The sequence below is a fragment of the Amphibalanus amphitrite genome, unplaced genomic scaffold, assembly GCF_019059575.1.
Source record: "Amphibalanus amphitrite isolate SeventyFive unplaced genomic scaffold, NRLGWU_Aamphi_draft 002236F_arrow, whole genome shotgun sequence".
Taxonomy (NCBI): Eukaryota; Metazoa; Arthropoda; class Thecostraca; order Balanomorpha; family Balanidae; genus Amphibalanus; species Amphibalanus amphitrite.
The window spans coordinates 9,794-36,112 of record NW_024883724.1 but is presented as its reverse complement, the minus strand read 5'-3'; the positions used below and the strand labels follow the sequence as shown (position 1 = coordinate 36,112).

The 26,319-nt window shown below is 47.1% G+C and overlaps 1 protein-coding gene across 1 annotated transcript in view; it reads right to left on the bottom strand.

Moving 5' to 3' along the window:
- Nucleotides 1-25,294, bottom strand: part of LOC122376672 — a gene marked incomplete at its 5' end in the record, with an annotated part of 35,724 nt that extends 10,430 nt beyond the window's left edge. The window contains 4 exons of the mRNA XM_043356579.1: nucleotides 8,407-8,493; nucleotides 8,870-8,965; nucleotides 24,484-24,609; nucleotides 25,142-25,294. Of these exons, the coding sequence (XP_043212514.1) occupies nucleotides 8,407-8,493; nucleotides 8,870-8,965; nucleotides 24,484-24,609; nucleotides 25,142-25,294 (462 nt within the window). The remainder of the gene's footprint in view (nucleotides 1-8,406; nucleotides 8,494-8,869; nucleotides 8,966-24,483; nucleotides 24,610-25,141) is intronic.
- Between the last annotated feature and the right edge of the window lie 1,025 nt (nucleotides 25,295-26,319).

Here is a 26,319-nt window from a genome sequence, read left to right as displayed (position 1 = left end):
AAGGGTCTGACCGAGTTGAAGGAGTTTGAGGTCCCGCGCTGTTTCACAGAGAGGCCTTGGAATGATGGAGAAGGTGTTGAGTTGCATGCATTTGGCGATGCGTCTCCGAAGGGCTATGGTGCCGCAGTATACCTGCGTGCCGCTCGTGAGGATGGATCATACGCCGCTTCTCTCGTGATGGCTAAGGGGCGTGTGGCTCCTCTAAAGGAGCTGAGTCTGCCGCGGCTGGAGCTCTTGGCTAGCTTGATGGCTGCGCGTCTGCTCGTGTTTGTACGACGGGCTCTGAGACTGCCGGAGAGTGTGGTTCTCCGCTGCTGGACTGACTCCATGGTTGCCTTGGGATGGATCCGCGGGGATCCCAGCAGGTGGAAGCAGTATGTTTCTAACCGGGTAACAGAGATCCAGCGGTTGACCAGCCCTTCGAGCTGGGCTCACGTGGCGGGAGAGGAGAACCCGGCAGACTTGTTGACCCGTGGCGTGTCGGCGAGCAGCCTAATCGGTTCTGACCTGTGGCTGGCTGGGCCCGAGTGGCTGTCCTCTTCGGCAGGTCGACCGCCGTCTGCAGACGGTGACGACAGCGCTTCACCGGAGGCGAGTCTTCCGAGGGAAGAGATGGCACTGCTGTCGAGATCTGGCAACCCCACAGCTCTGTTTGAGGTGGAGCGGTGGGGATCGCTTCGTAAGGCGACTCGCGTCGTGGCGTGGGTCAAGCGGTTTGTGTTCAACTGCCGCAACCCTGGTCTGAGGCGACAGTCTGAGCTGTCTGGTGATGAGATTGCGGAGGCCAGGACAGCTCTGGTGAGGGACGCGCAACAGGCTGCGTTCCCAGAGGAGGTGAGTGCTGTGGAGAGGGGCAGGCCACTGCCCAAGAGCTCACCTGTCCGCGATTTGACGCTTTTCATGGGCGATGATGGGCTTCTGCGCATTCGGGGTAGGATCCAGCTGTCCGATTTAGCATATGAGGCGAAACATCCGGTTGTGTTGCCAAAGGGACATGTATCGGAGTTATTGGTGCGTGATCAGCACGTTGTCATGGGTCATGCGGGCGTCTCGGCTCTCATTACTGCGATCCGGGGAGCTTACTGGGTTGTTGGGCTGCGTTGTCTTGCTAAGCGGGTAAAACGCAGTTGTGTGGACTGCCGGCGGCAGGACGCTCCGAGTTGTAGCGAGCCAGCCGCTCCGCTGCCCGAGACCAGGGTCACTGAGGCGCCGGCATTCGCAGTGACTGGCGTGGATCATGCCGGTCCGGTGTTTTGTGTAGATTTTCCAAGGAAGAAGTTTTACATTACGTTGTTTACGTGCGCTGTTACGCGGGCCGTTCATGTTGAGCTAGTCGACTCGCTCTCTCAGGAACAGTTCATGCTGGCTTTTCGGCGTTTCGCGGCCAGGAGGGGTATGCCGTCTATCGTTTATTCAGACAATGCTAGGACGTTTGTAGGCGCTGACGTTCTGTTACAGAATTATTTCGGTCATTTGGCTCCCGAGTGGAAACTGATAGTGCCTCGTTCCCCATGGTGGGGAGGATGGTGGGAGCGGCTGATCCGCTCCGTAAAGTCGGGGCTTAGACGGTCACTGGGGTCGCGCTGTCTCACTAGGGCCGAGTTAGAAACTGTTTTGTTTGATATCGAAGCGTGTGTCAATTCGCGCCCGCTGACCTTTGTGGGAGATGGTCTGGACTGTAGTAACGCTCTGACCCCTAATCATTTTCTAGTGGGGCGCGGCGCTGGCTTCCAAACCAAGGTGTTAGAGGATCCGGACAGTGTGTGTGCTAAGGCGCTGTCTGAGAGAGCTAGACTTTGTGAAAAGCGTGTAAATAGATTTTGGTCCGTTTGGGCGAGGGAATACCTCCAGAGTCTGCCCTGCTCAGTTAGGAAGTTTTCAACCCGTGGCAAGCTTGTCGTGGGCTCAGTAGTCTTGTTGGGTGAGGACAATGTGCCGAGGATGCGATGGGTGACCGGCGTTGTTACTAAACTGTTCCCTGGTAGGGACGGCACTGTTAGGTCCGCCGAGGTTCGAACGGCAAAGGGCCTGAGAACACGCGCAATCCAGCGGCTGCATGATTTGGAGCTGGGAGCACAGCTGCAAATTCCCGATGCTTAGGATAAGTGAGTGACGTGCAGCGCTGTGCTCGTTCATCATATTCAGTCGCTCGTTGATGTTATCTTTCACAGTGTGTTAGGGTTGCTCGTATGTCTTGCCAGACTGTTATGCGTATTGGTTAGTTGTGTGAAGTAGTTACTTCAGGTGGGGAGAAAATGTTGAAGAAAACGATGTGCCGCCAGACGGCGCGGGTTATGGTCCGCGGCCGATATAGATGTCGCGGCAAACGCGTGCCTTTGCCCCATCTGTATTTCGTGGTTATTTTTTGCCTTGTTTAATGTTCTAAAATCAATTGGTGTTTTTTTATTGATTTATTGCTTTTAAGGGTAGTGTTTTCTGAGGTGGAATTTGTGATTTGCTTGTTTTGTGATTGACCGTTTTTTCCATCTCTTGCTTCTCTTTTTTTGCGGTCGTGTCATTGTTGTTGCGTGTGATGGGCGGTTAGCTGCGCGCCCGATGTTCGCTTTTTGCTCAGTGGCGAATAGAGTTGATGTTGAGTTCAGAAGTTTGGTTTCCTGAACAGTCACCAAAGCCATCGTCATTACAGCTCTGCCTACGCTCGACCGCAAACGTCTCGAATTTTGCACAAGCACCACTATTTTCTCCGTATCACTATTCACTGCACTGACCTGTTCAACAAGCGAACCATCGTGTCGAACCACCTGTTCCAACCGTCCACCCACCGTCCTTCCTCGCTACGAACTGACGTTTCCCCGTCCTCTCTCCCCTCTCCCCCTCTCTCCCTCTCTCGACCTCTCGTTCCGGACCGTCGCGGTCGCGTCGGTATGCGTCGGCCTCTCCATGTCAGGGCGACAGGTCCAAGGTTAGAAGAATCGCGATTGACTGTGTCGCGTCACATTCGCCAGACTTGGATGTCAGCCAACTGGTGGACTTCGGCGAGGGCACGCACGTGACAAAAACAGAACACGATCGGTCGCCAACTGCTGACGGCGTAAGAAAGATGAACAGCGCAGGTTCAGTCGCTTGTGATTGTATTCGTCACGTGAAATGAGAACTGTCACGCGCGTTTTTTTCATATTGCACGCGGTGTTGCGACTAGCCGACAATTTATCCGTGTTTTTATTTAGTGGTCCGTCATCTCAAGCCGGAGGTATTTCATCTGGAACGCCGCGAGAAAATATGTGTTCAGCGATATTTAGTTGCAGTGAGAACGAGCGAATGTAAATAATGTAAAGGAAGAACGGCACTGATTTACCTGTTTGCATATACGTAAAATGCCATAGAATGAGTTAAGTGGTAAATGTGGCTTAATTTTGCTCGGAACAGTTTAAAACCTATTCAATCATGTAAACTAAAGCTGCAATGATCATGTAGTCGCTGTTGAACCGGCTCTGATGCTTTGGTGTTGAATGGAGTTAATAGAAACCGTCATTTTAACCCACATTTTTTCCCGAATGTCGGAACAGTTTTAAACTCCGTGCACTGTGCATTGTGCAATCAATTGGAAGACAGATACAAGATATGGACGAGACGAAAACGTTGAAATCCGTGCGTGGTAGAAGGCTGTGCAAGCTAACAAGAGTAAGGAGACGTGCATTGATTCTCATAGATAGTAAAGGCAGCCGAACTCAACTCGCCGAGACGCTCAAAGAACTTGATGTGGCTTTGGAAGAAATCGAAGAAGCAAACGGCAAGTATGTGGCCAGCCTCAAGGAGGAAGGCGAATTGCAGGCTGCCGAACTCTATATGAAGGATGTAAGAGAGCAGCATGAGGCTGCTGTGGTCCGCATTCAGGAGCACCTGGCAGGTAGGAAGGACGAAGCGCCTTCAGTGACTGCAGAGAGTCGCGTCTCATCTAAGGCTACTGACCCCGGCAGGGCGCGAATAACAGCACAGGTGAGGCAGCTGGAGCTCCAACAGCTTCGGCGACGACTGGAGCTGGAGAAGCAAGAACAGGATATGAGGAGAAGACGCCAGCTTCAGGAGGCTGAAGATGCGGAAGCATCTGCACGGCTGGAAGAGCGGCTGTTGAAGGACGCAGAGGGAGGTCTCAGCTGGGAGCGGAGAGACGACTTTGTCGGGGAGCCAGCTGTTCTGTGCCCAGTGGATTATGAGTGCCGCCCCGTGGAAGCAGAGTCAGTGTCTCAGTGTCCAGCTAATCAAGCTAGTTCAAGACCAGCCGATCCAGTGACAAGCAGCGACTCGCCTAACTCAGCTGTGCCTCGCCATCCTACGCCTGATGACAAGAGACGATGTTCTACTCCGGGTGTAGCAGAGACAGTGCCGCAGCGTCCAACTAGTCCTCCCAGACCAGCCCATTCAGTGGTAAGCAGTGATCCACCCGACCCGGTCGTGCTTTGCCGTCCCATGCCTGAGGATGCGAGACGGTACTCTACCCCGGGTGCAGCTGCTCCGGTGCAAGTTGCCCCTGTCTACCAGCCTGAGCATCTTTTCCATCGCAGCCTCCCCAGACTCACTCTGCCCACATTCGCCGGCGACACGAGCGAGTGGGTGAACTGGTTTGCTTTGTTCCGCACTTTGGTCCATGACCAGCCAGCTCTGACCCCCACGGAGAAAATGGCTCATTTGCAGGCCGCTGTCACTGGCTTGGCCCAGAGGACCATCGGAGGGATGCTGTATAGAGGGGAGCTGTATGAGGAGGCAGTTAGAGTACTAAAGGACAGATTCGGCCGAGATGATGACATCATCCACTCCAACCTCGACAGCATCTTCTCCTGTCCGGCACCTTCTCATCTCGATCCTGCCAGCCTGGAACAGTTTCAAGCCACAGTCCACTGCGCTGTAGTAGTGTTCCAGAGTCTGGGGCATGACGGTGACCTGTACAGTTATTGAGACGTGTGGTAGAGAAGCTACCGACTGAACTGAAGAGAGAGTGGGGTGAACATGTCTTAAACCTCGAACCAGAGAAGCCCAGCCTGCTCCATCTAGACTCTTGGCTGTGCAGACAGGTCAGGATCGCGCTGAACTTCGCGGCTGTTTCTCAACAGCATGGAGGGCGGTCAGCCGAAAAGAAGCGTGAAGCAAAGACGCAGGGAGCCAGTGGAGAACATGCTCTTCAGCGGACGGCTCTGGCGACTGAAGCACAGAACAGAGCCGGCAAGACTTGCATCTGCTGTGAAGCTGCCCATGACGTTACTGTATGCCCCGCATTCCTCAGCAAGTCAGTGGATGAGAGAGCTGCCTTTGTTGCTAGCTCAGGTGCCTGCTTCTTCTGTTTAAAGACAGGTCACGCCGTCAGAAAGTGCCGCTTTGCAAGGCGATGTGGCATCGAGGGTTGTGAAATGAGGCACCATCTGGTGTTGCACGGCAGCAGGAGGGTCGGTCTCGGTACAGAGGCCAGCCGGTCGGTGCCGAGCTCAGAGCCTGATGGCCAACGGGTGGTTGCTGCGTCGTCACTGCCTGTGGAACAGGTCACTACTCTTCTCCAGGTTGTGGAGGTCACCGTCGTCGGCCAGAACGGCAAGACCAGGAAGGTATGTGCGCTGCTAGACCCAGGATCACAAACTTCTCTCGTTGCAGAAGATCTCGTGGAAGAACTCGGACTCCAGGGGGAGCGCCAAACTTTGCGACTGAGAAATGTTGAAGGGAATGGCTCCCAGCAGCGCACGAGACGTCTGCAGTTAAATCTGCTGACTGAGGGAGAGGAAGTCTACTCTGTTTCAGTGCCAGAAGCCTTCTCAGTAAAGGAGATCAATCTTACTGTGCCGCATTATCCTGCAAAACAGTGGCGGCATGTGCATGATCTGAAGCTGCCGGACTGCCGTGGGCGCAAGGTGGAACTCCTACTCGGAGCTAACGTGATTGAGGCGGTCCTACAGCTAGAAGTGAGAACCGGCAGCCCCGGTGACCCTGTCGCGATCAGAACTGTGTTCGGTTGGACACTGACAGGCTCTGTAGCTGGACTCGTTCCCGGACAGATGCGTGATGTTATGCTGATTCATCACTCATCTGAGGAGTCCCAGTTGTGCGCAGCGATAAGCGACTGGTGGACGACTGAGTCGTTTGGGAGCATGTTTGAAGGCCAGGCGTCTTATTCTCAGAAGGACACTCGAGCCCAGACTATGCTCGATAGCACCACGAAGCTGCAAGATGGTCGCTACGAAGTAGGACTCCTCTGGAAACAAGAAGACACGAAGATGCCTGACAATCGCAAGATGGCAGAGAGGCGACTGGAGTCGCTGGAGAGGAGCCTGTCGCGGGATCCTACGAGAGCAGCAGCGTACGAAGAAGCTCTGATGGGCTATGTCGCAAAGAATCACGCTCGCAAGGTCTCCTCGGAAGAACTGTTGTGTACTGTACTGACGGAGATTGAGTTTGTACTCAATAGCCGTCCGCTGACCTATGTCAGCACGGACATTGGTGACCCGGAGCCCCTCACTCCGAACCACTTCGTCTTGGGCTACCCGGAGGCCGCCTTCCCGCCTGGCATCTTCGCTGAAAGTGATGTCCTCGGCCGTGGAAAGTGGCGGCAGTCCCAAGCACTCGCCGATCAGCTATGGCGAAGGAAGCAGAAAGAATACCTACCACTGCTGATTCAACGGAAGAAGTGGGTGCGTGAAACCCGAGATCTACAAGTTGGTGATGTCGTCCTCATGGTGGATCAAGAGTCGCCCAGAGGTTACTGGCCGCTGGCGAGGATCACAGAAGTAACCACAAGCGATGATGGTCGAGTGCGCTCAGTGTCGCTGCAGACGGCAAGAGGATCCGTCTACCGTCGTCCGGCAAACAAAGTTTGCTTCTTGGAAAGTTGTGAAAGATCCCAGTGAAGCGGGAGTGGAGCTGAGCTGAAAACTTGAGCGCTCGGGCAGTAAGTTGGAGGATGTGCATGCTGCAAATCAATGGACTAAAGGGCAGTGTTCGTGTCATGTCATATAGGCCAGTAGTCGCACGTATTATTGGTGTTCTACCCAGTAGAACACTGGGGGGAGTGTTGCGACTAGCCGACAATTTATCCGTGTTTTTATTTAGTGGTCCGTCATCTCAAGCCGGAGGTATTTCATCTGGAACGCCGCGAGAAAATATGTGTTCAGCGATATTTAGTTGCAGTGAGAACGAGCGAATGTAAATCATGTAAAGGAAGAACGGCACTGATTTACCTGTTTGCATATACGTGAAATGCCATAGAATGAGTTAAGTGGTAAATGTGGCTTAATTTTGCTCGGAACAGTTTAAAACCTATTCAATCATGTAAACTAAAGCTGCAATGATCATGTAGTCGCTGTTGAACCGGCTCTGATGCTTTGGTGTTGAATGGAGTTAATAGAAACCGTCATTTTAACCCACATTTTTTCCCGAATGTCGGAACACGCGGTCTGTGACGATTCAGACACAAGGAGGTTCTGCCAAATGTCACGTGTTTCGTGCGAATGACACCACTATGTGTCACATTATGGGACGCATTAGACGCTAAGTAACGAACTTAACAACTTTTTCTATTTGTTGTCTATGTATAGGACAGGGCCTTTTCTAAGTACGCCTTTTTCATTGCAACGATCCATAATCCGCTTGTTAGCTACGGTTCATGAGACCATACTGGTGTTTTAATCATTATCTTAGCTTTTTATACTTTTTATACCTTTATCTTCACAGACGGTGATGGTTCAGAATAGATACGAAACGATCTCATGCTAAATGCACCATCGTTACTTTAACAAAAAACGGCAACGACATAAAAGTAGTCATTCAATGGAACTAGAATGTTGGAAAGAAAGAAAAAGAGCAGTAGGTATTTCATTTTTATTTTGTTTTAATTTCCAATGAATTTCTTCGTCAGAAAACGCTTATTGAACAGTTGCGCGGAACATAATAAAGGCCTTTGCACTTTGCAGTTGGAATGTAAAGCTGTCTCTTTACGAGAACCCGCTACGTTCCCATCCCCTGAGTTTGAGACGGTGCTGCCAGCTGACAGCGTTGACGCGAACAAAAACGCCCCGCGGACACTGTGTTTACGGCCTAAATATCGGTGCCGAGATGAAAAATTGCTCTGATTGTGGTTTTATCTCGTTAGAGCTTAGTGCACCTGCTTATCAACAATAGTGTGGTCGTCAGTGTAGTGTTCAGCACGCGTTTCATCTACATAATGCAATGGTGAAGGTAAAAAAGCAACAACAAAAAAGCAAAGAAAGAAACATATGGATGGCATAGTTATCAGAAACACAGACAATAGAGAAGTAGAGATAATATGCCTCATTTTTGTCAACTTCCTCGTACGTATAACGTAGCCTAGAAAGTATCAAACATGCATAGTAATTTCCAGGATGAATCCGATATGCAAATATGAAAACGACTGGTCGTTTCGCAGGGCAGTGTCGATTGGTGACTTACCTTTCTAGCGAGCTGTTCGTTAGCCGATCCGAGCATGCTGTTCAGACCGCTGCTGACCTGGGACACGTGAGGAGCCGCTCCCCGCACCTGGAAAACGGGGTCAAAGGGCAGGTCACACAAGGAGCCGCTCCCCGCGCCAGGGTCAAAGGTCAAAGACAGATTATACAGAGGGTCGCTCTCCAAATGTGGAAAACCAGGGTAAAGGGGCAACGGACAGGTCACACAAGCAAGCGCTTCCCGCACCAGGAAATAAGGGGCAAATGTAAAAAAAAACATGCATGGGTCAGATGTCTGTCTGTCTGTCTGTCTGTCTGTCTGTCTGTCTGTCTGTCTGTCTGTCTGTCTGTCTGTCTGTCTGTCTGAGTCTGTCCGTCTGTTTGTCTGTGGCTATCTGTCTGTCTGTCTGTCTGTTTGTCTGTCTGTCTGTCTGTCCCCTCCCTCTTCTTTTCCTTTCCTCTCTTACCTGGGGGTCTGGGTGCATGTTGAGATAGGAGGCCACGATGGGAGTGTCGCGCTTGACCTTCGCCCCGGGGGTGATCAGGGGGGTTGTCCGGTACGGCTGAAAACGGAAACAGATACACATTGGTTAGTGTGTGAAATTGCGAATTGTGATATCATCCTTTGTGCCTGTTAGATGTATATTATTGTATATTATAATTACTCGTTGTTTGTCTCATTGGGTCTGCTCGTTTTGGTTGCCAGTTATAATAAGTTTTTTTTAGTTGTTATTCGCTGTTATTAATCGCTATTATTGTGGTTGTGGCTAATCTGGCTGCTTTTGCATGGCTTTGCTAAAAGTTACGGCTGGCTGACTCGATGCATGTAGTGATTATTCGCCGTAGTTTGAGGGTCATGGGGTTCAACTCTGGTCACAGAAAATAATTTACTCTGACGATCGTCGGAGGACAAAAGGTCGAAAATATTTTGGTCTGAAAACAAGGAGTTAAATAGCTACTCAGCACTCATTTACAATGCAATCAATTGCAAATGTTTTGAAGCAAAGATGTAACACAGATTTTTGTGTAGTGACAGACATGTGTAACAAGCCGTCTGAAGATGAAAAATTAACACTCTCGAACGGCTGGGAAGTAAGTTATGAAACCGTGTGAGCCTAGGATATCTCTCAAGCTGGCTTGTGCGGGAATACTAACGAGATGTTACACGGAGCATCTCAAACTCACGGGTCCCTAACGGTCCTCAGGTCCCTAACGTAATAACGCTTCTGCGAAGGTTGCGTTCACGTGGTCAACTAAATTCACCGCTACACCGAGAAGTTTCTAGAGGCTTTGACAGCCCCATTTGGCAGATTAGCTCCAATCAGAATGAGTGGATGTCGTCGGGTTTCGGCGGTAAAGGATGTCCTGGCAAGTAATCAAAGGTGAAACATCGCTAAAATCACAGCGCGTGGTGATGTGCGAAACATGGCTGAAACCGTAAAGCGATTGCGAAACATGAATGAAATATTGGCTCCATGCCATGTGGGAGCATGGTTGAAATCTCAGCTCTTGGCCGTTTGTGAAACATGGCTGAAATCACAGCTCTAAACCACTTTTAGAACACGGCCTATGCTTTAAGTCACGCGTAAAACTTACGTTTAACTTTCATCTATCGCAGCAGCGCCAAATCAGGTGGTGGGTTCTCGTTACACTCTGGTAACACGATGTGGCCAGACTTGATTTCTGTTCATCTCCGCGAAATAGAGCTCAAATGGCTGCAATAACAGTTCGCGAGATATGGCGTCACGTATTGATGCCGACTGGCCCAGTGCTGACATCCAGACAAATGAACGTTATTTAATGGAAATAAGCCGACCGAAATAGTCGCCGACCGGGTGGCTACTGGCTACTAATCAGCTTATGCATTTCATTTGTGGCATCATGTTAATCCGAGTGTCACATACCTCGAAGGCACATTATTTTGACGAATAATTATCGATAATGTTCCATAATATAAGTATCCTACAGAAGGTCATGACCAATTACATATATATTTTTAAAATGAATGCTGAATAACCATGGCAGGGTAAGCACAAAAGTACGGGCATTTAATTCGATCTGGGTTCATATGTTAAAACAAGAATATTCGACGGATAAGCGCGACCCACGTGCGCTTCTACAAATAGATATCCGTCGAGCTCACGTCTAGCGGGCGTTACCGCGAATAGACATCCATCGGACCACCCATCAAACGCTTATGATCCACCGGGATCAATTGATCACCTATCATTAGCCCTGAGCCGTCAGCACCAGCTATTAGCACCTTTCAGCACTATGTCAAAGCACGTGCCCGTTCTCCCTGAGGAATTAGGTTCGTGCTCCGCTCCTTACGGTTAGCTATTCCAGCCTCTCTGGACTGGGGCGGCTCTGTCTCTCCTCTGTCTCTGGTGGACCTGCCAAACCGCCTTCGTCTAACTGCCTACGCCTAGCCGCCTACGCCTAACCACCCCCCTCTATAAACCTGACTAAACACCTCAGACCACTTCCACATCTGTGGCAAACCTCTGTCCATCCACCTTCGCTTGTCTTGCTGCCTCTGTCGCCTTCACCTCTGAACACCTTGTGTCTCCGCCCCCGTCCCTGCTGACCACGCCCCCGCCTCTAGTAACCACGCCCTCGCAAATATTAACCCCAACTCCGCCTCTCCTGAACCCGCCCCAATCTCTACTGACCCCGCGCCTGCTAGTCACGCTTCGGTACGCTTTTGGCAGCCTCCGCCTGCACATGACCACCTACGCCTTTGTAAGCCCACCTAACCGCCTCTGGCATCCCCGCCTCCGGCTGCATCCGGCCTTAGCCACATCGCCTGAGGCTCAGCCATCGACGCCGACGCCTTTACACCCCCCCACCCCTCCAGCCCCCCCCCCCCCACCGGAGGCGCCAACCGGCCGTTCCAGTTTCCAGCCGCCGCGGCCGGACGCTGGAATGCGCCGAATATATATCGTCAGCGCTGCCAAATCCGCACTGAGAGCTGCCAACTGGGCGCTAAAGGCGGCCGGGCGCTCAAACAATAGCAGGTGCTAGGTCACACAGAGGCGGTCGACGCAGCGAGGCACGTGATATGCGTGGGGTTTGGTGCAATGGAGCTGAAAATGGTATGGTGTGAGATGATGTGTGTCAGATTGTTAGCTGGGTCTTATCAAATGACAACTGTGGGCTTTTGATGCTACGTTTCGGCGTAATCGTAGCATGTCACGTGACAGTGGTATAAATACATGATGCTACATCCTTATAATTTTCTAATAATAGCATGGATTCACGTAAAGCATTTTGCAAATTTGGTGAATTGTGTTTTATCATGTGATTACATTACCAGCAACAAATGTAAATTTTATGAAACGAACGGGCTTTGCACTCAGCCAAGTTCGTACAATTTATAATATAGTTGAAACAAAATAAACTTCATATCCAGAAGCACTGATAAAGAAAACAGTTACAATTTGTTTCTTTTCTTTTGAAAGAATGATTTTGCTCCCCTTCTGTCGTCACATTTTAGTCACAACCCGGCCGGAGCGCGATCTGATAAACGTCAAACTATTGATTCACCTTGTTAATTAAGATAGCCCCTCAGTGAAACATGTCAAGGGTAGACCGCGACCATAACTCCAGATCATCAAAAAAGACACGTTCAATCTGTCATTTCAGATGCAATGCTGCTAAAGTTTCCAGTAATCTCTGGTGACTGTAAATGTCGGTGCTAACTATTATTGGACTTCGGCCAGGCACCTCTAATGCGCCGATTTTGCAGCGTCTTGCAGGCTGCTTTTCTTGGCAGCAGGTATCTTGCGGCTTCTGCTAAAAAACCAGTGGTTCACAGAAAAGATAATGACGCTAAAATTAAGGCAGAACAAATAAACACAGAGGCAAAAATAAAAAGATGCGGCAATGAGTTGCAAGTTTCATTGCAAAGTATAGCCTTAGGCCTTTTTCGCGCGTGTTTCAGTCCCAAACCGCAAGGCATTGTGGTTGTAATTCTTCTGTTTTGTGACCTTAACTGACACTTTATCAGTCTCACACTACGACTGAAGCTGCTGTTTAGCTTGGTTACAAACACTACCAGTGCTTCTCTTTTACAAAAGCATGGTTATATCCATAATTTTTATATGTCCGCTCCCGCAGCGGCCTGCAGCTCCTGTCTCTCGTGGTCAGAGAATGGGCGCTGTATCGGTGTCAGAATGATTGACACCACCACTTTCCGATCCTGTCAGACCTTGTGTTCCTCAACATCCTCTCTCTCTCTCTCTCTCTCTCTCTCTCTCTCTCTCTCTCTCTCTCTCTCTCTCTCTCTCTCTCTCTCTCTCTCTCTCTCTCTCTCTCTCTCTCTCTCTCTCTCTCTCTCTGTCTGTCTGTCTCTCTCTCTCTCTCTCTCTCTCTCTCTCTCTCCTCAGCCTCTCTCTCCCTCCCGCTCCGCTCTTCCGCATTGCTCTTTTCGACAGCTATGCCCCGACAGAGGTGATTCGGTGAGGGACGAAACGCAGCAGCAATGCAGACAACGTCATCATCATCTGCAGTTGCAGCAGCAGCAACAGCAACCGCAACGAGAGGGGTGGGGGAGCGAGAAGCAATAGCAGCAAGGTTATGCTGATATTGAAGATGGTGATGATAGAAAAGGATGAAAGGAGCACAGATGGATAGAATTTGTGGTTGTCACAGCTGTTCTAGGTGATTAATATTTCATAGTAGGTAATGAGTAAGGGACGCCTTATGCTGAGCAATGGATGATCGAATTTGATGCATCAGTCGGTTCCAATATGATACCCGATTGGATTTTCAGTTGCTCATCATTTCGCACAAATGGAAATGACATTTGCGTCCATGTTTACTCACTGCGACCATCCCTAGAAGTGATCAGATGTATACCTTATGCAGATCGGCGTCTCAAGTTCAGGTGGCTGACCCGCTCCGTGGCAGCAGTCTGGCCCTTAGAGATAGCATATTTCACCTCGTGCTACAGACGAGCTCCATGCAGCGCCAACTTTGCAAACCCCACCGTTCCGATCCAAGTTAGCGTGAAGGTTCCGGGCGGTCGCAGGTCCAAAGGGACAAAGCACAAGTTGCCAGACGACGGAACAGAAGCTCCTGCTGATCGCGGGAGACGCTTTGGCAAAGTTGCCAGATGGAAGGGTGTATATTTTATTAACGATATCCTGTTCGGTGAAAATTGTTGAGCCGCATGGATACATTCGGGGTAAATTGATGGACTAGAGACTCATGTAACTCGACTCTTTTGAACAATTTGCCTTCACGATACAGTTTAAGGGTAAGATCGCGATCCTGTCCGATTTTGAGGTCATATTGGTCATTATGATCTTACTAAATGCCTGTCTAGCTGCCAATAGTCGTTATGAGACTGACGGGCAACAATGTTGGCCAACCATCACTCATCAAACGATCAAAAGGAAAACTGCGATAAAAGGGCATTGCGCACTTATCGTGAAACATATGTCCTCCCCAACGTGATACAACCACCATGACGACCTGGGTATCTCATTTCCAATGTCACATTCTAGTCTTATATACGGTAAATATCATGCATCACCATTAGCTGACCCAGATCCCGTAGTAGCAAATCGTGAGAACTAATTCTTTCCATTGTATAGGTACGATGATTTTTTCGCAGCCTCTGCCTCCGTTTCAGAGAAAGAGTAACAAGAGAGCTGTAAGAGCTCGTTCGTGTTACGGAAGCGCAACTGCGGAGGCGTCACTTCACGATGATTCCAGAATATCCATGGTCAAAGGTCAAAGGGATCAAAGGTCAAGACATTGAAAAATACCGACAAGCGTGCATTGATTGATATTGGCACGCTTGGAAGAATAGTCAAGAGATCACCCAACAAGGTGTTTCATCAAAAAGATGACGTGATGGTGACTGGTTAAGAGCGGTATGAAGTGGCTTGTAGTTTTCAAACCCGTACTGATGCTGATGAAACGTCTCAGAAAATGGTGTCGCTGTATGTGCGTTAGTCTATTGACACTTCCCGCGAACTGGATATTAAGCACATCTCCTAAGGTTTGTTCTTAAGAAGATGCTCTACACGAATGCGCTTGAATGATGAATTAATAATTGAAGCGAACAATATTGGCCTTTCTTAGTGCTGGCGTGGCCAGTACAGTAAATGGGTACATGTAATTTGGACACAAAACGCGGGGTGTATTCCAGAGTTCCACCTAAGGGCGTAATTCAATCGGCTTTATCAGCTTTTATGTTAGATCCTGCAAAGACATCAATGGAGCAAGAACATTCTTCAAAAATAATTACTTCTGAGCAGTTCTCCTTTGAAAAACAATTATTGGTAACTATACACAAAGCACACAACGTTTTTTGTTGACAATCCTCGTCTTTGACGTTGTCGAATTACCTGGTAGGTGATTTGCTCCCTGTCCTTGTCGTAAGCGTACTGGTACTGTTCCTTCATCAAATCCCGGGCCATGTTCGCCATTTCTGCAGCTACGGTGGGTCTCGGGCGGTGGGTAGTGGGAGACACGGGACGGGACGGTAGCGCGCGACGGTAGCACCCCGAACTCGCTCCAATTCTAGCTCACAGGTGGTTGGAGAGACCGACTCGTCGGCGAACAACCCGTGGCAGATGAGAGAGCGCTGGAACGAAGCCGGCGCACGCGCCTACCCGTGATAAAAATACCACCACTGCACCGTGGGGACTTATGCCATCCTAGCACGCATTAAGTGGCAAGTTAAAGTATTTCGATTTCCACTTTTTTGTTATTCATTCCACGTAGAATTGTCCAGCGCATCCGAATCACACCTTAAATCGTCTGTAAAATGATTGTTTATGCCTCAAAAAACCTCTCAAAGTGTAGCTTCGTCCTGACCAGCGTCGTGCTACCTGCATACAGCGAAAAAGCACACTACAATAAAACGCCCTCTCACTCGTTTCCCTGAACAGCAGGTTATAGTTGCGACATGTTTTCATTATCTTTGACTTATAAGGAAGATGATGATATGCACGAAAATTTCCAAAATTAATCCAAATGTATAATTTTTGACCGAAATGCTAAAAATGTTAAAATGCTTCTTGATTCAGAGAGTTGACAAGCAAACTATTGCCTTACAAAGTTTGATACGCGGTGTTACGCGTGGAAGTGTATATCAAAATGTTCTCCAATAATTTCTGCATCGGGGGCAGCTCTCATTTTTTGCCGAAATTTGCCGAAACCAGTCACTATGAGACGTCAAAGCAGACGGTGCCGCGTGGTTTCTTACGCCCCGCCGGGCCGCGCCGCGGCGGGTTACCCGACCGCAGCACACCGCCTGGGGGTTTCCGGTCAGTATAGGAGTTGGGAGGAGGGAGGAAGGGGGGGATACCATGTTGACATAATTTTTCTATCGCCAAATGTTCTTTTTGAACAAAACAACAACACCCTTGCAACGCTGCGTCCATTTTATTGGCTATCGCCGCCAATGTTCACCTTATTGAACTTCAGTACAGAGCTTTGATATAGGTAAATCGAAAAATGCTGTAACTTTGTAAAGTGAGGTTGGAGGTTTTTGGGGTGCTAATCACGAATTTCAAGCTAGTTTTGATCAAGGATGATGTTTTCATGCTAGGCCGGGTCAGGTCAGGCCCGACCAGTACCTAGGTGTCTTGCCGGCTATCCATAGAAGGTAGGCGTCGATTACCTTTGACGGCTTCTTAGCATGTTCCGTTACGCACCAAAACTACTTAAATCTTCAAATGGGTGTTAAGTTCGAAATAAGCTCCAAACACTTATCTAGAAAAATCGTATAACTTGAAAAAGTCAACTAAGGTCATCTAAGGTAAATGACCTTGATTTGACCTTAACGTGACCTTAAAATGCAAAGAACAAACAGCATTTCATACCTTGGAGAGTTAACAACCACAACAAGACTGAAAACGCGCCGATAATGTGCGCTGATAAGCGCCAAATCGATACCAGCCTGACATGGTCTGGTGAAACAGGTCACAGGTCAAATTTTTATTAAGGTCAAGGTCATGAAATTTTAAGTGTGTGAGTAACATTGATCGAATCGAAGGTATAGAAAGTTTCGTCGTGATCCTCCACGTTTTGCTTGAGTTAGTATGCGAAAAGTCGAGGACAGAAGTCTGTGCAACCCCCTCCCCCTTTAAGTGCAAGGACTAACAAAGTGCAAAGGTTAAGCCCGAAATGCCTTTTGGTGATTTGGCTAGACATGAACAAATATCTACTTCTAAAACGATTGTAGTTTCGTTCTACTTTTTTAACGCTTCCACGCCCACGATGCATTGCTAGCCGAAAACACTTCAGTGCTAAGTCCGTGGGGAGGGGGCGGGGGAGGGATGGGGTCAAGCAGGAGAGCCAACCATGTTGTCAGTGATCATACACCCTAAGCCTAACCATTTGAAGGTGAAATAAAATTAGTTAAGGTAGCGGAGGATGCGATATAAATAAATTCGTGCTAGGATCGATAAAAACCCCACAGTGCACTGCACCGCCCCGATGGAAGAGCTGCCAGATTGGCACACGCGCGGGACCGCCAGAGGGGAGGCATTTGGTGCGGGCTCTATGACGCCTTTGGGCTGACAACGCACCTCAAAAAGGTACACTGGTAAGTTGCAAATACATAGATTGTCGAGCTCTTCGTAATAAGTACAGCTTTGAAATTACTTGCACCTAGATATTACATTATTATCATCTATAAGCCAGAATAGTGCCTAGTTTTCCGCACAAATTTCATGTTTTAAGTAAGATGGTTGAAGCTCAGCCCCTCTGTCAAAGGCAAAAGAAGACTCGCAGTGACGCTTGCTAGCTCATGCCTTTTGGCAAGCGTAATACCTACTGTCCCCGTGCCAACGTCATCCATCCATGGTGCTATTCATTGGCCACATACGAACACGACATTACATTTACACCAGAGCATCAGTAATTATGGAAAGATGCAATAAGAGACACACCATATATCCCTTCCTCGTGCTCCAGAGTTATAAACTGACCTTTACATATTACACCATCACTGACAAATGATCGTCTCGTTACAGTACCAGTAACATAACACGCGCATCAAACCTCGGCATAGCGACAAGCAGCTCAAATTCCACGTCGCGTGAGGTCGGCCGGACATCACGTGACCTTTTATGACCCTGGTGACCTGTGCCTGGGTCGAACAGCGCGGCGGGTCGGGTCGGGTCGGGTGCAAGGTCAAATCAGTATGTGACGAGCCGTGAGTGTAGTAGATGTCGCAGCGGAATGAAAACAGAAGAAGTGATGTGCTAAGTGTTTTGTGAGCTGTTTAGTGAACAAAACCAGCAAAAAGTAATTGGTGTGAACCGCGCACGTGAATATAAATGAACAGTGCATTTAAACATAATTGCATACGTGTTACGTGAATCCTCAAAACCAGTGTTCGCCACGGGCCCCAAAATCCCCAGCCCAGCCCGGCCCGGGCCCATGGGTTCAGAGCCCGGCCCAGCCCATAGCCCGCTCTTGGCAAATATTCCAAGCCCAGCCCGGCCCGGCCCGTCAAAAATAGCAATCTAGTTATTGTCTTAGTCTATTGCTATAATAAGCATGATTGATTACACTATTTTGAGAACAATTCAAATTGCATGAATATTAACATGGCAATCATGACTCCCTTCTTTTCAATGAATATAATCATTCCAAGCACCTATGGCACAAATGTTAACAGTAACAGCAAGCACCTCAGTCAATTAGGTCATGATTACACACCTATAAAAAGTTAACATGATTATATTAACTACATTCTATGAGTAAAGTTATCTTGCAAGCTGATGTGTGTGAACATTATCATTCATAATTGGTGACTCTAATGCATACTTGAAGGAAGTATTTGCCACATACTCTTTACTTCCCAGCACTTACCAGCAGAAAAAAGCTTGACTTATGGGAATTGATGAATCTGTCTGGGATTGACCTTGCTGTTAAATTCACTCCATAGATGCTGCAATATCAAAAGCCTGAGAAAGCATACAAACTAGGTGACACTAACTTTAGCACTGTCTTCCAAAAAAAGAGAAAATCCATCCATTTATGAGCAAAACTGATCTTATCTATTTTCAATTCATGCCCACGTGTCTCAACCGAATCTCTGTGGACATCTATCTGCTACTTTCCTTGCTATTTTATGTTAGGCTCTTTTCAAGATATGGATATCGCTAGCAGCGTAAGCAGAAAACATGGTAAGCTTGAAATGTCATTGGGTAATTTTGCGACTTTTACGCATCATCATCATCAATCGAAAATGAGCGAACACTTCTTGATTGTCGCAGCTGCGGCAGGTAGCGATTTTGACCAATTGTATAATAAAACATATATGATCAAGTTTTTGTTTTGTTTTTCGTTCGAGTTTTCAGACTTCGTGATTTAGGTTTTATCTTTTATTTGTTTAATTTTGTTTTTCAACTTGGTACTTACTTAAAAAACGTATTTATTTGATATACTGTTGTGTATACTACCTAGATGCCGCCACATAAACATACCCCGCGTTCGATGTCTTTCGGACGACGAAGATTCTACGCCATCTAGCCAATCACGTTCCATAACTTGAACTGCAGTCGAGCCCCCACTGATCTTGAACGGGATTGGCCGGACGGCGTAGAATCTTCGTGGTCCGAAAGACATCGAACGCGGGGATAGCGCCGCCGCCATGATTGCAAATTTTGTTGAGAAGGGGATGGTTTGTTGTGATTTATTTTGACAAATTTATGGACATTTAAAGAAGCTTTCATCGCGAAATACTCTGTAGAGTTCCTCGTTACTTACAGTGTGTTTTGTGAGTATCCTTTTAAGGTTCTATCCGTTAAAAAGCCGTCGGTGAAGGAAAAAAGACTGTGTTGGAATTGTCTCACTATCGCCATATATAAGTGTTAAACTTAAAGGGACACTCCCACCTTAACATTAGTTTTGAGTTGAGATAGCCAAATTGGTGGCCATGGCCTGCAAATACCGGTTTGGGCACTCACAACATCGAAAAATGCTTTAATTCGAAGATATGGAATTTCAAACTTGCAGTTTTCGGATTCTAAGGGGCTAATGCATTGGAATGCCCCCTTAGAATTTGTGACGTCAGCGGAGATCTAACGATTTTTTAAATCTTAGACTAAAACCATCGTTAACACGTGGTGGTATACGCTGCTTTGCGCGCAACGTCTGCCGCACTTTAAGGCTGCCAAATTATTGCTTCCAAATAAAGTCGCTAGTAACAGGGGAGATCCCAAAAAGTAAACAAAAGTAAAAGCCTAATATCTTGAAAACCAGTGAATATTTTTCCGTGAAATTTGGTAGATATTCGTTTTCGCTCTTTCTGAACCAAGGGACATCACTTTCATGCCAATTCATTAACTTTTTTGAAGGTGGGAGGGTCCCTTTAATGTAGCCCTGTAGCCCATCATTGTTGAGTGGCTTCTTAGTTTTTGCAGTTGTAGTGCTAAGTAAGTTATTCTGATGACTACATTTTAACATTTATTACAAACTAATGATGCTAGAGATTCTCTGATCTTTTTGGTTGCGGAATTTTTATGAAAACCCTCCTATGTGTGACATGATGTGATATTGGATAATTCTCAAGATTCCCAAAATTCAATATCAAGTAGGTTTTCTTTCACATTGCTTAAATTTGGTTTAGTTTTTGTATTTTCCCAGTGGGTTTTGTTTGCATCAGTTTCCAAATTTTCTTAAATTGACATTAGTCACAAAACCCATAGTGCACAGAGCTCTTGGCCCGGCCCGTCCATAGCCCGTTAACTAATGATATTTGGGGGCCCGGCCCAGCCCGTAGCCCAGCCCGGCCCATGGCCCGTTGGGCTGGCCCGGCCCGTGGCGAACACTGCTCAAAACGTCCCCTGTGACGAACAGCTTAAGTGCTTTCTGAGCAGTGCTGGGCGGTGCCAGGCTGCCGCGTTGAAAGACGAACGCTCGGTGATAAAAGTGCCAACTTATTCTCGCTGCTGCGATGAAAGGTGGGGATGGAAATCAACAACAAGTCATCCTGGTTCGCTGCACCGACAAGACACCAGGCATAGTCTGGCTGTCTGGTCGCTTAGAACAGTCTCTGCTAAATGGAATCTTCAACGAGCTACAATGGAAGATTCCTGGGTATAGATCTCGTACTAAGTTGAACATTGTCTCCAGCCTCCATAGTCGCTCGCGCTGCTATTCTGCTCACGTCTTCCAACAAGATTTCTGCATGAGTGCTCTTTTGAAATCCTCCCGAAATGCACACGTCTGTGGCTAACTTCCAGCCATTGTGCGCTAACTTTTGTCATTTACATTGGCTCTGGCAGTTCCGGTTGGGCTGGTTCATGGCTTTAGTGCGTGCTTACAAGCTGTTACCATTCAGACTGCGAAGAAAAGAATCGTGCGATCTACAATATCATCTCTTCTGGGCATCCGAGGAACGATAAAGGTAAGCGTACGGACGGATGAGAATCAAACAAAGGTAGGATTTAGGAAATAGAGGTTAGATATAGACAGGATAAGGTAGCAGTGAGGTGAAATAAGCAATAAAGGGCAAATAAGCGGATAAAAGAAGATGGTTAAAAGAGAATGTTTCGGAAGGTAGTTCATCAAAAACGGGTAGGGAAAGTCAAAGCTAATAAAAAATAAAACATTAACTTAAACAAATGCCGATGAAATGATTCATAGGCAAACTTAAATAAGAAACAAATAAGAGGAAGAAACTGGGTGACGAAATTGTCTTGTGTGAGAAAATAAAAGCATGCAGCGATCAGCCAAAGACGTGAACGCCATGGGAACACTTGCATCGGAACGGGGTGTGCTTATACACTATACAGTTCAATGAATATTTCGGAGGAATAATGCATGTTGATGTCAGTTGCATATTACATGGTTACGCCCTTTGGTAATATCATTCGGTAATATCGGAGTTATGGTTCAATTTGTCCCATGGCTGTCCCATGGCCATTCTGAAGGAAACACTTGAGGTGGCTCTGGGCCCTGGGGACTTGACATTTTATTCTCACATCTTACCCCTTACCTTTTGTCAGCAAATTATCAATATTCCGAGATGTATAATCAATACGCGATAGGGAATAGGTGCTTTGTGAAAAGCCTTGTGCCTGTGCTTGAATATTAGCTACATGTGTTTCGGCGCTAATGCATGGAAGGCAAGACGGATAAACGCAAATCCAAACACCCAAGCATTAAGATCAAGAACAAAAACGCAAAAACGCGATGCAATGATGACGCAGTACAATATTTCACTATCATTGCATGCGCCCAAGTTTTCCCTAAGGGCCTAAAATCAACATTTTTTTACAGCGAGTTGTATGTCATTAGGGATTCAAAATGAACGATATACCACCGTTACCCTGAATATGGTAAGCAGAGGCCAGTTTTACCAACAGTAAAAGCGCCGGCGACGGTTATTTTTGCCTTCCTGAATTTCGCTAGCCACACCGATAAAAATATCGGCATCCGGCGATTTTTTACATTGGTCAAACTACCCTCTGATCTCCGTGTTTAGTGGCCTCATCTCTCTATACCTAGCCAGGAGCCGGCGCCGTCCAGCTCAGGCTAGTAACTCCCCCATCCCCACCAGGAGAGGGGAAGGGGAGATTTGGAGGCGGGCCAGCCGGCGGCGATGCTGGAATGCGACCCCTCTGCCCCCTCCCCTCCCCCACTGCTGGCGCCGCCCACTGGGGGTCTAGTCGCCAGGTCAGAGGGCGTGGGGGGGATGATCTCAGCTGTTCGAAGAGAGAGGAGGGAAAGATGGAGGGGGTGCTATGTAAACAGTGTTTCCTGCGCAATGTCACGGAAAGAGAGTTGCGTGCTTATTTTTTTTATTAAGTGTGCCGAGTGAAATTGAGTTAAGTATGAAATTGAAATTAAAGTGTGCTGAGTGAGACTGCTTTTGCCGGGAAAATCTCTTGCACTTATCACATACATGCTCGTATATCAGAAAACAAGTCAACTCATAAGATACCAAGCGTTACATCTTGCTTAATAAGGATAATTTATTAAGTAACACAAATGCTGATTGCAAGCATCGTTCACTGAGCCAGCAACAATGAGTGACATTTACATAGCACAATGAAGCGCACTGTTTGGATTAAAACATGCCTTTGATATGCGCCGGAAACACCTAGTTGAACAGGATCTCTCAGACCTTAATGACTTATTGAGTGCTGACGGCTAGGTTCCTTTGGAAATGGGAGTTCCTAGGGAGTTTCTAAGCTCCCGTGGTAGTTGATTCAAGTGGAGAACACCAATGGAGAAGGATTGGAGAGCACTTGGTAGGGGAAATACATCACCATGCAATGTTAATGAACTCGTTAGCGCGGTATGGGAGCGTCGATATACAGAGGTCTTAGGTTCGATGTAGCATGTCAGCCGATTTTGCGTTATATGCATCTAATACAGGGCTATCTAGTGTCTACGATATGCATTTTTGTCATGCTAATTCGCTTTCGAGACTTCCCTATATCGATATAAAGAGTTCATCTTCATCAAGTGATATCTAAAAGTATTGACATACAAGTTGCATCGATAAGGACATATCGATATGGATATGTCGATATATCGATGCGGTCTGTCGGCACCTCTTTATCGATATGAAAGGCCAAAGCTGTCGTCAATTGACTTGTCCAAGCAATAATGCCCTCCAGTAATATGGTGATATAAAATAATGTTATTATACCACAATACCGGTATGATCCCAACCGGGATTCCCTGCCACTTGCCAGGCAGACAAAGCAATGGGTCCGAATGGTATGCCAATAACTCATAAAGGACAATAGGAAGAAGGCGATGCCAGTTTGATCCTTACCGTCGCATGGACACTGGGCAGTGAGTTCGTGTAAGACTAAGGGAAAAGCCCTTTCCGGCATGGAATAGAGACGGTGTTGTTACGATGGCTGGATTCGCAATTTAATTTTTGTGGCTGTGGGCATATATTTGGATTTTACCTACAACACCACTATTGTGCGTCATACAAGGCAAGGGATATTAAAAAAATATTTATATTCTTTATCTGAATTTGAAATGGAAATTAAATCATTTCAACGGAGTGATTACTGAGTCTGACTATTCCGTTTCAAATGTCTTATCACCAACCTTATAATTGTGTGGGGTTTCATAGGCAATGGGCATCGGGCAATAGGGAATGGGGACGTAGCAAAATTGGTATTACTGCTCGAATTCAAGATGGAAGCCAATCAACAGCTGTAAAAGTTTGGCTGGCTTGGTGTAGCCTAGTTCATTTTCGAGCACTAGCGTCTAATACAGATCAATTATGCATAGCAATATAAAGCCGTTTAAGTCATTATGTACTTGTACACAAAATTGTTTCACAAACAACGATATGTGTCGTATGCTGGGTGTCATATGCCTAATATACCGTAATTATACCTAATGTTGTAAATGAAGACAGAACCAATACTATTTACACATCATCCTATGATTCACTTGGCACCTTAACTCCGAAGGGACATCTGATCTAGCAGATCACGTGAGCTTTCTCAATCGTCCTGATTCAGACCTGCTATAAACATTGGGTGTGCTGCAGCCAACGGCGTCAGCCCCGGCTGTCAGGGCATTTGGTCCGAGCTCGAGCTGCAGGATTTACGGGAATACCCGAGAGGTCAAACCTGGCCGGGCTTGTGGTCTGATATGGAGCTGTGGGATTTTCCTACAAATAGCTTAGATGTTACCACTTACCGTACATGACGTTTGATACCCTTTTAACCTTCAGATATTATTATCGCTCATTATATGCCCACACAGGCGTAAAATCTAATCCAAGGGTACAGGAAGGCACGGGAGGTTTTTACGCGACAGTTTTTCTGTACTCACCCATGGAGGCTGCCTTCATCACGATTCACATTTAGTCGCTAAAAGCTAGTCGCTACCTCGCGTGAAAACATATTTGGAAGCATTACATTGCGTAGTAAATTGTGGATGTAACCACAAATCGTTAAAAATTCAAGCTTTCCGTACCAGGCACTTCCAAACACCGATCTCATATCAATTATAACGAGGTCTAATCAACTTTATGTGTGTTATCAAGTGACATAGATAACAAAAAAAAAAACTCCGATCGGTAAGATTTGAACCCGCGTCTCTGTAAGACTGTCACCCCTCTCACCTGGTCGACAATCATGTCCTTCTCGTGGTGCTCCTGCAGAATGGCCTCTTCCACCTGCAGCTCCATCTTGGACTTGGGCTTGACGAACGTGGTGGCCGGTAGGTAGCTGGTTGGAGACTGCACCGTCTGTTGTGACATGGACAATGAACATTTGTCGGATGCATGCATTGGAACTTTTTTTTGGGCATGTATTGGATGATAAAACTTGCATTGGAACTTCTTTGTTGGAAAATGGATACATCGCTAAAATAATCAGACAGAGCATTATAACTGTGGCTGATTGGACTATGGAATTATACCTACTTCTTCATCTTCATTTTAGTTCTTCATTCTTCATCTGTTACTTTTACTGTGCTATATGCAATCACTGTCTTTCGTGGTGGTCATCGAACTTAATGAATACAGATAATCTTCATCTAAACATTCCGTGTAACTAAATTGCCATAGTATATATGTAGAAGCGCGAAAGACTATCATGACTTTACTTGAAAGATGTTTTCATTACCTTAGTTACTTAGTACTTACCTTTATCATGCTCTCATCATCATAGTTACCTCACTAATAGCATCACAGAGCGCCTGTGACCAGCCTACAACAAAACATCATCCCACCTCCAGTTTTTGACACTCATGGCGCCCCGTTGACATTCACACCACACCTGATTCTGCTGCGTCTCGGGCGGCGCAGAGCTCGCCCTAGCCTCTGCCAGGGCCGCCCTAGCCTCTGCGGCAGCCTCAGCGGCCGCATGATGTCTCTGATCGGCACTTTGGTGGATCAGAGCTCCCAGCGAGAGAGTTGGCTTCTGATCGGCCTGGGGTTGGTGGTGGTAGTAACAGCAGCGGCAGCAGCAGCGGCAGCAGCAGCAGCAGCAGCGGCAGCAGCAGCAGCAGCGGTAGTAGAAACAGCGCCAACATGAAGTGCATATGTTGCAGAAGTTGCAGAAGTTGCAGGAGCAGCGTTAGAAGAGCAGCAAAGAGCAGTGCAGTTAATTGTTAGCAGAGCGGGAGCAGCCGCATCAGGGGAGGTAGGAGGGGGGGGGGGGGGTGAGAAAACAAGAGAAGAGTTGAAGGAGAATTTGGGAGATATTTGCGATGAGCCTGATAAGGTAAGAGGCAAGGACGCGAATAAAAAAAATACGTCAAGATTGGATGGTGACATTATAAGCCTTCGCTTGAAAAATAAGAGAATGCTGAGTTGCGATTTTTCTCACACTCGATCCCAGGAACGTATGTGATAAGTACGGATAAGAAATGTGACACAATGTTAAATGCAAGATTGAAAAGGAGACAATGCCAAACGATGCATCGGAAAGGGGGATAGAGGAGAATGAAGACGAGAACGGAGAGAGGGAGAAAGAAGAAAGAGGAGATAAAAAGGCTGAGGAAAGAGAGAGAGAGAGAGAGGTAGACACAGCAATAAGACAGATCTTGTTAGCAAACAATTAAAACATTTTAGCAATACGAAGAAAAAAATAATTAAACACGCTATGACATTCATGAAAGTGTGAACACTGCCAATTGATGGTAATTGTTATTTATGTTTGTGCTCATTGCGTTTAAAAACCTCTTGATGGTTTTTGTTTGATTAACTAATATGCATGCAATACAGCTATGTGCAGAGAATATACCAAGAGAAGCGCCAGTGCCAAGTTTTCGACTATAGATGGTGAATATGGTCACATCTCAGCTACATACGGAAAAGCTTATGAATCTACGGTAACTGGTAAGCTATGGCCGGACATTAATGTTCATTTACGGATAATGCACCAATCTTTTTGCAAGCTATAGGGTATTGCAGTTTCGATCAGTAGTTTTTTTGTGGGCTGCAGCTAAGTTA